Source organism: Strigops habroptila, chromosome 9, assembly GCF_004027225.2.
Source record: "Strigops habroptila isolate Jane chromosome 9, bStrHab1.2.pri, whole genome shotgun sequence".
Classification (NCBI taxonomy): Eukaryota; Metazoa; Chordata; class Aves; order Psittaciformes; family Psittacidae; genus Strigops; species Strigops habroptila.
In genome coordinates this window covers 44,351,398-44,363,633 of record NC_044285.2, presented here as the reverse complement: position 1 = coordinate 44,363,633, position 12,236 = coordinate 44,351,398, and the positions used below count along the sequence as shown (strand labels likewise).

General features: G+C 46.1%; 1 protein-coding gene across 1 annotated transcript in view; it reads right to left on the bottom strand.

The window, feature by feature from the left end:
- LOC115603094 overlaps positions 1 to 12,236 on the bottom strand; it is a 52,538-nt gene extending 40,302 nt beyond the window's left edge. Inside the window, exons 1-3 of the mRNA XM_030474703.1 lie at positions 12,197 to 12,236; positions 10,512 to 11,046; positions 264 to 368 (exon numbers count right to left, since the gene is read on the bottom strand). Of these exons, the coding sequence (XP_030330563.1) occupies positions 264 to 368; positions 10,512 to 11,046; positions 12,197 to 12,236 (680 nt within the window). The remainder of the gene's footprint in view (positions 1 to 263; positions 369 to 10,511; positions 11,047 to 12,196) is intronic.

Here is a 12,236-nt window from a genome sequence, read left to right as displayed (position 1 = left end):
GCACATATAGTATATACACACCTGGAATTGCAGAAGCTGTCACAGCAACCACACAGCTGTAACAGCAACCCACAGTGCAAAACCAGTTTTCATCAACAGTATCACACAGTAACAGTAAAAACAAGAGGAGTCCTCCTGGCACACCATCACCAGAGCTTCACCACTCCACACGCACAGTAACAGACTGCTCAAAAATACCCTTAAACTGCAGTACCTCAGGATCCAGCTCTGCAGCCCACAGCGCCATTGGTATTCTCACTCACCTCAGAGAGAGACTCTCCACGCACGTAATAGCTGTCCACTCCAGTAAGGGTTTCCGGGCTGGCTGGCTCCAGCAGTCAGCCCCATCGCTGGCAGTGCTGCTGCCCCTGGCCAAGCATCACCCATTGTCTGCCAGGGATTTACCCGACCCGCCAGCCCTGGTAAAACAGGAATGGTACACACCCAGGACATGCTCTGCAGAGAACTAAGTCAGTCCCTTAATGAGGTGACTTCGGGAGCAGGAAAATCAGCTGAAGAACAGAGTGTGCCAGGGTTCCAGTCCTGTGCTGTATGAAACCAGACAGAGTGCATCACATGGCCCTGCACCCCAGAACATGACAACACCTCAAATGGTCCTACTTATATCAGCACAATGTAATTCAGCAGGTACTAGACAGTACGAGGCATACAGAATTGGCATCCAAACAGAAAGAACTCAAGAGCATACAGTTAAATATTCCCCAGTAATCACACATCTCCACAGGTGGTAAGGACTGTCTTCTGGATTTAAAAGAATTGAAGAATCAGATTCACAAGTTTTGCTAACAAAGTTATTTATCCCGTTCACTGCAAAACTGAAAGGATTAAATAGAATGAGTTAAGCTATTTACCTGTTACAAATAGGTCCTCTGAACTTTGGGTCAAATTTCCTTGGTTCACCTGCATTTAAAATAAAACAGCATAAAAATATGTCCTTATTTAAAATAAGATCTATAGAGAGGGGGGTGTTAGCAGCAGTCTTGGAAGAACATCTTCCATATATTCCTATTTAATCAGTTCTGTTAAAATCATTTCAAGCAGGCAATATCAGTAATTCACCAACGCAATGACCTAGTTTTTGTAGATGAGATCAAAGCTTTTTTTTCTTCTAGCTTAAAAACTTTGCAGGCCTCACACTTACCACACAATAAATTATCTTCACATACATTCTATCACTACACCTCTGCACAGTGTTCACAGTAGAAAGTTGCTGATATTTGAGAGACAAGCATTATGTCTCCCGGTCACGTTAAGTGTGTGTGGCAGCAAGTGAACCCTACCTCTCTGGGGCTGCAGGCTAAGCCCTTCTGATTTTTCTCTAAAAGAACAGTTTGGAGTCATATCTTTATCTAATGTTGTACTTACAGCCTTGCAGAGTTATCTGTACTTCCCACTGCTTTGCTTACAGGACTGCATAGACACAGAGCTCAAGGTCTGCCCTTTTTTCATTGGGATTATGAGATGACGAAGCATGGCTGGAGATGGCAGAAATTCTGAGCTGACCTTGCTCTCTCTACACAGCTCTGATTGGCAGTGCAACTGTTCTGGCTTATATTCTAGCAGTATTCCTTACCAAACTATATTGAAAACTCCCAAATACTAACCCACCAATGTGTGCTTCCAATGGACTTGAAGACAGTGAATTACACTGTTTCCAGTCAGTGATTCACTGACAGTGATTTCACACGTGATTTCTCTCAGGAAAGAGTAACACAAATTTAGCACAGAATTTAAATTTTCAACTTTCAAGCTACTGTTTGAAGAGAGAAGCAACTTCATCCTTCACCCAACAAACCAGGGTTGGGATTTTTCCTTTTGAAGCCAGCTGTTCAGCTTCATGGGGGTTTTTCCAAGTTCAGTAGCAATGGAGATTTATGAAAACAAACCTCGTGTAATGAAAAATTACTTCTTCATTCAAATGTCAGCACTACAATACAAATTACTGTTTCAGAGTGCTTTCTCACGGCCTCCTTAAGGATCTCCTCCTCTGAATATACCTGATATTGACAGGTGTAACCAGTCTAAGCTTTCCCCTGCCCACATTAAAAATACTTAGAATAGTAAGGGTGGGAAAGGACCTTAAGGTCATCTAGTTCCAACCCCCCTGCCATGGGCAGGGACACCTTGCCCTAAACCATGTGGTCCAAGGCTCTGTCCAACCTGGCCTTGAACACTGCCAGGGATGGAGCATCCACAACCTCCCTGGGCAACCCATTCCAGTGCTTCACCACCCTCACTGTAAAGAACTTCTTCCTTATATCTAATCTAAACTTCCCCTGTTTAAGTTTGAACCCATTATCCCTTGTCCTACCACTACAGTCCCTAAGGAAGAGTCCCTCCTCAGCATCCTTATAGACCCCCTTCAGATACTGGAAGACTGCTATGAGGTCTCCACGCAGCCTCCTCTCCTCCAGGCTGAACAGCCCCAACTCTCTCAGCCTGCCTTCATACGGGAGGTGCTCCAGCCCTCTTATCATCCTCGTGGCCCTCCTCTGGACTCGCTCCAACAGCTCCATGTCCTTTTTATGTTGAGGACACCAGAACTGTACGCAGTACTCCAAGTGAGGTCTCACGAGAGCAGAGCAGAGGGACAGGATCACCTCCTTCGACCTGCTGGTCACGCTTCTTTTGATGCAGCCCAGGACTTGGTTGGCTTTCTGGGCTGCGAGCGCACACTGAAGCCGGCTCATGTTAAGCTTCTCGTCAACCAACACCCCCAAGTCCTTCTCTGCAGGGAAGTCTCTTCTTCAACTAGAGAAGACTTCAGCAACTACTCGAAAGCAGAGTAGTAACTAAATACCACACTCTCTTCTTGGTTTCTATCAGAAAAACCTTATCAAAACACACACGGGCCACTACAATAAACACAGCAGATAATGAAATTCTATGTGCCCTTCATCTGAGGTGTTCAGGTCCACCTTGCCAAGCTCCTAAAACAAATGTATTTTAAGATGGAAGAGACTGGGAAAGCTAAAAATTGTACAGGTTATTCCTCTTCACTTGTCTTCTCTTCAATCATTTCTCATACGTAAGCCATCCTATACTTTTGGTCATGCTTCTACTCCTTTTCTGGACCTTTTCCAGCACTATTAGACAGCACTGGAAAAGAAAGGGCCAGAACTGCACGGGATATTCTCCACCAATACTGGCTGTGATTCATACAACCATACAACGACTTTTTCTGCTTGATCTCAGTCCACGCCTAATAATTCTTTCTTAGAGTCTACTTTCACGGAACCATCCATTGAGACCCCAAGTCCTCACGTCTGAATGTCAGTAGTCAGCTCGCTCCCACGACCAGAGGAACCTCTCCTCCAAAGCTATTCAGTATTTCCTTAATGGTTTCAACAATGAAGTAGAATGAACGCTTTGAAGGTGTGCAGGTGACAAGTGTTAAAATACTTCTGGGGGCAGAACCAAAGGGATTTTGATGAATGATTTAACAATTCAAAGGGATTTCTGTGCTCTGACGAAAGTCACAAACTCCATTCACAGCAAGCAGCCAGATTTTCAAAAACGCGATAGGCTTTCAGCAGGGAAGGCAAATACTTAGATTTTGCTTATGGATGTTTCTTAAGTCAGTCTGTGTTGTACTGAGAAAGCTTGTTGACAGGGACTATCTCTTGAATATCAAGATATCTCCATTAAGTAGAAGAGTTTCATAATATAATCAGCTGGGCCAGATGCGATGTGATTCCACAAGTGTCCTCCTTTCCATGATATCATCGCTATTAACAGACTAAATTGTAAATAGCTCAAGTTTTGTTATTTATGTCATGCCTGCGTGCTTATGAAATGGAACAAAGAAAATGCACATGAAAAGACACACGTATTTACGGAGCATATTCAAGTGCAGTAGGTGAACTCCACAATACTGCTACAATGAAAACTAACATCCACTAACAGGCGAGAAAACAAACCCAAAGCACCCCAGAAAATGAGCCCTGATTCAGGTAGAGACTTTCATCTCCCTCAGGCAAGAGGAGGGATGCTATGAGATTATAAGTCTACTCTGAGCTCAAAAGACACTAAAATTCACTGACAGAAGTAGTCTGTAGCGTCACTGTTTGCCTCATTCTCATATTCCCTACTTAATTACTAATTTGGGGGTGAGGTGGGAATGACTGATGTTATTAGTATTTACATAACTCCTGGTAAAAGCAAATCACTTCCTTCGCCATAAAAGCCCAAACGTAGTTAGAAAGCAAATTCCGAGCCGCAGGAGTTTGGTAGGCACACAGAAGAAAGCACTTCTGTGGGATAACGACTGTCATTTTTTTGCTAAAATTAAAAAATGAGATTATATTCACTCTTTGGAGATGAGAGATCTATTTCACAGGCCGATTTACAACAGGAAACATTTATACGTTGAATTAGAATATCAGTACAAGAAATATTTCACAAGATATTTCATTTACCAATCCTGACTCCAAGCAGCATATGAATTTAATTGTTGCACTTCATCACTGTAATAATTTTAAAAAGCAAATCTAACTTAGTTATCTAAAATAAAAATCAGCAATGTATATAAAGTTTACCTTTGATCTGTGATCTGAATAAACTTGCAAATGCCATGCTGGGAAAAAATTAGGATATTGCTAATAATTGAAGAAGTTGCAGAAAACCATTTGGGACTGGATCCAAGCCCATTAAACTAAATTGAAATAACATGGTTGAAATAAGTGAGACTTAGGCCAGGCACTTATAAGCTGTTGTAAGAAAGCAGGTGAATTACCGTGTTTTCCATAGTAGTTTTCCTCATCTCTATCCATGTTGCTGTACCTGGATGGCTTTAGCAAGCTGTCTTGCAGGAGATACTGCCTGCAGGCTCCTGTGCTGCTAGCACACTGTCCCCAGCAAACACAGATATACCAAAATACTATTTAAATAGATTTTAAAATAAAGCTGAGTGTCAGGAACTTCTCCAATCAGAATGACAAGTCCCAGAGCAGGCAAGCCTGGCTGTGAGCAGGAAGGTACCACTCAGTGCCTTGCCCACCTTCTGCAAGCCAGTCTGATAGCGTGAACGAAGAGGAATGACTCTTACCAGCTTGTATAACCTACAGGGTATAAGCAGAAAGGGAAACGTGTGCACCTGAATAGCATTTGTAAAATAATCCTATAGAAGTCAATACAACCGAAAAAATCACTGATGCTTTGCTGGGAATAAGGTATCACAGTCAGTAATTACTGTGCTTTTGTAGCCTGTGCTGCTGCAAGAGAAAACAGTCTTCACACCCCACAGCTGGCCACATCTTTCTTCCCACACATGTGCGACGAGCTGCCCCAAGGTACAAGCTATGCAAGTAGGGAAAATAAGATTTACTCTGACACGTTCGAGTCTAAACTGTCTGTGTAGATCACACTTTCGTTCCTGTCAAATGCAACATTTCTCTGTAGGAGTCATAATTTACTAAATTATTTTCTTAATAAAATCTACATCTTGTAATTCTGCACAGCGCAGAAGTGCAGAACAGAAGAGCTGGTGTTAGAAAGTCTTAGCATTGTTAGACACTGTAATGCTTACATGGTGAAAGGAAGTACATGGCATTACAGTTAGAATGTGAAAAGCCTGAAAGCCTGAGGTCATTAAAAAAAAGAAAAAAGGAAACGCAAGCAACCTCTCCTTTTAGCCACAAAGGAACAGAATCCCTGCGTGGCCATCCTGACCAGCAGGAAACTTCTATTCTCTATGGAAGATGACCAAAACACCTATTGTAGAATTCTGTAATGAGAAACACATACACTTCTATATGCATTCCTACAATAGCTTTACAAGACAGGGCTGAACTACATGCAGGAACACCACGAGTAACGTTTTAAAGTTAACCTTGCCACTGTGTAGTACACAAGGGCAAAGAAGAACGATCTCCTATTACAGTTCACAAATGATGCTGTGATACGAAGTCACAGCCCGTTTTGTTATTACAGAACATAACAGCTATGTTAAAATGGTTATCGGGTGAGATATTTAGTATAACCACTATCAGTAAATGATGGTAAAAATAATATAATGAGGATGTAGATTGGTATTTGGTAAAATATTAACCCTTGACTCAACTCTCATACTTCACTAGACTTCCTGCTATCTGCAGGCAAATACAAAGAAAAGCAAAGCAGGGAAGCCAAATGACTGATGGCACTGTGCTCCTACTCAAGTTTGCACCTCTGCCAAAGGCTGCTTCAGCGAATCCCGATATAGCACCGCAACAGAAGGCCCTGAACAGACAGTGCTTAGCACACATGTACACTAACGTGGCATCTGGCCAGCAGCGTATCACCCTACATGATATAACATGATATTCACAGTTCTATTCATTGTGATATTTCTTCTCTCCTCTTATGTACAGCCTCATTCAGGAAAGCACTTAAAGCGGTCTTAATTTTGAGTATATACTTTCCTTTCAGCATACAGTTAATCGTGATTTGAAATTGAGGGCTTGGTACCTAAACCTCATTTGCCACATGGTGTCTTAAATGCACAGTGACTCTTGAATTCCCAAATCTGCATGCTGCAGAGAGTCCAGCGAGGGACTACCGACGTGCTGCAGGACCTGGAGCATCTCTGCTGTGAGAGGCCAGGGCAACTGGCGCTGCTCAGCTGGAGCAGAGCAGCCTCAGGGGGATGGAATCCACATCCAAATCCCTGCAGGGAGGGAATGAGGAGGATTCCAGAGGCGCTTCCAGAAGTGCCCAGGGGCAAGACCAGAGGCCAGGGGCACACACTGACTCGCAGGAGGGTCCCTCTGGACATCAGAAGACACTTTGTCACTGCGAGGGTGACCAACTACAACCAGGGGAGTGGCGGAGACTCCATCCCTGGAGATATCCAGAACCAATCTGGACATGGCTCTGGGCTACCAGCTCTGGGCAGCCCTGCCTGAGCAGGGGGCTGGACCAGGTGACATATAGGGGTCTCTTCCAACCTCAGCCAGTCTGTGATTCTCCGAGTACTTAATTTCTCTTTTCCTTTGGTTTTTCCCCTCAGCTTTTCTTGGCTTCTCTTCTTTTTTTCTCCTTACCTGAAGTCCCTTAAACTCTTCCATACCTTTGGTTATTTCTTAGGCTGTGTGATCACTTTATGGTTTTTTTTTTTTACTGTTTGATTCATCATATTGGACTTTAAGATCTCGATTACTGCTACTGCCTTTGGCAACCACACATTATCTTTGAATGACTTCTTTTTACTTTTTAATGTTCTTTCTCTGCTCCATATCATTTGAATTTTCTCTTTTCCTTCTACACACTCCTCAGCTGCTCACAATATTTTGACAGTGTAGGACTCCTGGTGAAACTGTGCCTGTTATCGTTCCTGGAAACAGGACAGGCAGGCCTGAAAGGCGGCTGAGGTTATGCTTACCCTATGCTCAGTCAAGGTCTCTGTAACCAGCCTTTGAGGACACATTTACCTGTTCACTCCAGTGTTTCTTTTGAGCTTCCCTTTGACATCCTTTTCACATTAGAGTGCCTTATTGAAGCACATGGATCACTGAAACATAACCCTGACATATTTTGCCAGAAATCTCTTCCTCACACTGCTAGGGACCAGACGAGATGAAACATTTCTGCAGTGCTAGCAAAATTTATCAGAAATACCTATTTCCTGAGATGCAGTGTAGAAAAAAAAAGCAGAGAACAGGATAAAAACAGCTTGTCCAGAGGACCTGTGCTCCTTCCAAGAAAGAGGAATCACACTTTGGCAAACCACCCTTTGGAAGTAGTCCTGAAGATGCTGGAAACTGAGAATCAGCTAGTTCCGCTGATGCTCCAGCCAAGAGCACATTTCTGTCTCACCTATAATTTACCCATCGCTCTGCCTTATATTCATGGAGAAGGAAAAATTCTGACTGATCAGCAATTTTTAGTGTTTGTCTAGAAACGCAATTTGCCTGAATAATTTTGTGGGAGGAGGTAAGTTCATATAAATCTCAATTTTTCATTTTAATCTCATGCAATGATTACTCTTACAGTGAATAAATGTTAAATTGCAGTTAACATTATCAAAAAGCTAGAAAAATTCTGCTGAATTGACATCAAAAGCGGGACGAGACTTTAGAGGAAGGGACAGTATAGTTCTTTGCTAAATAGCCCATGAAGCAGGTAATGATATTGGAAGTAGGAAATACAATTTAATCTGAGGAAACTATGATTACTTTAATTGCAGGAAGGTTAGAGTGCTTTAGCAAGTTTCCTGCACAGTCACTCTGACACTGAAGCCGCTGCCTTACAGAAGGAAGTCATCAGGGTACTACTGGGCTGTATCATTGCGCGTTCTGCCTGTCTGCAATTCTCCTTTTTTCCCCCCCTGGGAAAAATAACATTGATCTTTCTGACTTTGCAGAACAACTAACTAAAAGATACACCACCAGATCCCAGGTCTCCACCTAAACTAGAGACCATTTCTCACAATTCAACTTCTCAGACACCAAAACCCAAGACCCATTCCCTCAGTATGATGCTCACCCAAGATTCCAGCTTCTCAACTTCTTCCTTTTTCTGGGACTCTGCTCTGGGAGGGCAGTTTCTTGCCTGACCTGCTGCAGGCTGCTGCTTCTATTCTCCCTGCTCTTCACAGGCATCTTCCGCACTGCTTTTCTGGTCTTGTTTCTTCCCCCTGCTCTTCTTTACCCGTCTCTCCTAGGCATTCTTCTTCTTCTTCCTGGTCATCACAGGCAAGCAGAGGGGAAAACAAAAAACAGTGGGTTTTTTAATGTAGAAATCCCACGCAAGTGTTTCACAGAAGAGACAATCCCCTGCAAAAAAACATATGTATGAAAACCAGCACTCACAGCAACTGCAGCCATTAGCGAGGGCCTGTGCTGAGCTACAACAGTAACTAAGAGTCACTTCAGTGCAGGATGCGACTCTGTGACAAAGCAAGGAGCCTGCTAGACACCTGCACAGACAACACACAGCCAGGAGCCTGGCCACAGAGCACCAGGACAATATACAAACAAGAGACTTCTCCAGAAACAAGTCCTGGAACATTTTCAATTCATTCTCAAATAACCTCCTGTGACACTACACTCATTTTTAGCCGCACGGAGTGATCAATAAGGTCATAGGTATTTTGTACTGTAGGGCGTTGTAGGCATAGGCTGTGTAACTGGGCCATCCATAGCTATCTCATACTTTAAAAGCACGAGGATTTAAAGGGCATTTGTAGAGCTTTAATGAGAGAAACTCCGTTTAATTTTTAAACGGCGTAATTTTTAGACGGCATAAAATGACATGAACAAGCCTTAGATCAACTGCTCCTAGATCTAAAGCCTTCAGCTCGATGACCAGGGCAAGTCAGCAGCAGAGCAAATAAAGATTCTGCCTGTTCCCAACAGACTGAGACTTGAAATGACTTGGCATAAACTAGAGAAGCCCTAAAGCCACCCAGTCTGGTAACTCGATGCGTCTCCTGTTTACAAGCACCTTGCAACACAGATCGAGATCTGCATCAGCTCCCTCACAACGGTGTCTCTGCATCTACAATAGTAAGCATCTATGAAGAAATCTAACGACTTTATGGTAGCAAGACACGTGTCCAAACCGGCGGGAAACCAGGAGAGCAGCAGCAGCAACTGAAATCCTTGCTGACAGTCTCAACAGAAAAGCTGTGATTAGCTGGGGTCCACCGTGGCACAACACAGCAAGGTCTATTTGCAGAACAAAAGGAGGGCAATTAGCCCTGCTGCTGCAGACCTTACTGATTTCATGGGGAAAGAATTTCAGTCTCCAGGTCTTTCAGCATCTTAAAGCTACAGTACACAGTCTCATTTCCAAAATAACTGCAATTTTAGAACGGAAGCGAGAAACAGGGAATTTCTTGGCTAGTTTCTAAACGGGTATTTCCAACTTCGCCCGTTTCCCTATCAAGGAAGATGCAGTGTGAATTAAGGACCCCCCGGGTAATTCCCCTCAGTTTCTAGACCGAGCACGACGTGCTGTGGGATGTATGGAATACGCCTTTGGCTAGTTCAGGTCCGGTGTCCTGTCTCTGCTTCCTCCCGGCTTCTTGTGCCCCTCCTCACTGGCAGAGCACGACGGACCGAAAACTCCTTGATCGGGGTAAGCGTGACTGGGCAACAACTGAAACACCGGTGCGTGACCAGGGTTATTCTCAGAGTAAAGCCGAGAAGATCCTAGGAAGAGAATTAACTCTGCTACAGCTGAAACCAGGGCAAAGGCAGAGACAAGCACAGGGGCAGGGCGCAGGATGCCGGGGCAGGAGCCTCCGAGGCGCCTGAGATTAATCAAGGGAGATTAAGGGAGAATCCAGCGCACTGGACGCTCCTGACCCGGCTCGCCTCCGGCAGACCACAACCCTGCCGCACCGGCCGCTGTGAAGGTACCCGCGCCGGGCGGCCAGCGGGCAGGAGACGCGCCTCTGCGCCCGCCGAAGGGAGGGAGGGAGGGAGGGAGGGAGGGACGGACGGGTGGGCGGGCGGGCTCGTTCGCCTCCCCGATGGCCCCGGACCCCTGGTGGGCTCGAATCTCACCTGCTGCCGCCGCTGCCGGGACCCGGGCCCTGCGCGCCGCCGCGCCACTCCCGGGCGCTGCGCATGCGACACTCGCCGACGGCGCGCCGGAAGGACCAGAACCGGCGCGCGAACACCGGGCTGCGGCCACGAGCACCCCGCGCGCCCGCGGACACCTGAGCGTGGAGCGGCGGCGGCGGCGGCGGCGGCTCCTCACCGTGAGGCAGCGGCGACCAGGCGGCACTAGCCCGCAGGATCGCGCCGCCACTTCCGGCGAACAGCAGCGGGGACAATGGGAGTGCCGCGGCGCATGCGCAGAGCCCGAGCTGCAGCACCGAATTCCGGACACATGATGGCAGCAGCGAGCGGCGCCCGGCGCCACACCGCGGCCCCCCCTTCGCCGCATTTGCAGTACCAGATGTTGGCCACACGACGGCGCAGTGAAGGGCTTCCTGACGTTCAGCCAGCGCCGCCTGCACCCGGCCTGTGCCCACTGCAACGTGTGGGATAGGGCTCTCTGCCAGCCCTCTGTCCACGGTCACAGGCGTCACTCGGGCTATCCGGGCGGGCTGAGGCTCAGCTCCAGCTCTGCTGATAGTGTATCATCATTAATCCATAAGTGCAGACTGGTTTGGTGGCCTCTGGTTTGGGCAGCAAAGACCAGCTGCCCCCCAAAGATGGGGATAGGCAGGAGGGAACTCAGCACTAGCAGGACCCTCTTGGGCAGATGCAGTCGCATGGGCACAGCAAGCAGAGCTGGGGCTGGTGACCAGGTCCATCGACAGCCACAGCAAGCAATGACCAAGGGCCAGGGTCCAGCAGGAGCATGGGGCTGAGCTACAACATACACCCAACAGATCCACACAGGAGAGGAGCATCCATCCAGCAGACAGGGCTGCAGACCAGCACAGCTACAACAGAGCACAGAGGGCTCAGGGCTGAGCACAACTGGGACTCCTGCAGCCAGGGGTGTGGGGCCAGGTGAGGCTGCTCAGGGAAATTAAAGCCTATTAATGCCCTTCAGGCCCCAACAACTTTAAAATGAGTCTAAAAGTCAGTTTACACTGAATAAGGTCATTTATTGCTCCCTTTCAATAAAGCAAGTGAGCTTACAAGAAAATAGTGCCATTCCACCCACTCTGGAGCTAGATGACTATTATACAGGGAAGCACAATTTGAAGTTATCCTTCCCGAGATCTTCATGACTTTAGAGCTATTTCCCTGTGCCAAAAAAAATACTCAGAGAGAAAAATCCTATATCTACATAGGCCAGTTTGGTCAGGGATTTGTGCAACTGCTCTAGTGGAAGGTGTCCCTGTGCCTGCCTGTGGCAGGGGGTTGGAACTGGATGAGCTTTGAAGCTCCTTCCAACCCATTTTGTGATTCTATGATTCTATATTTAACAAGAAATAATGCTGGTGACTACTTCACTGAGAAAAATGTAGGGTTTTGATCAACATGAAGAAAAGTGAAATGCCCGGGGCAGAATTATCCAATATTGATTACACACCCATAATAACAGGGTTCAGGCACTGAGCAAGGCTGATCTTTTAAGTGGCAGAGTCACCCAGTGATTCCTGCCTGGTTTCTCTGTTCTTCTCCAAAGCTGGGAAAGCCCCTGTAGAGCCAAGTCAGCAAACCTTTAGGAATAGTCACAGTTAATACCTTTCCAAGAAATATTATCCAGAAGAGCATGCTGGAGGTACCTGTTCTTCTCACCTGCCCCAGTGCCTCCAGCAGCCACAT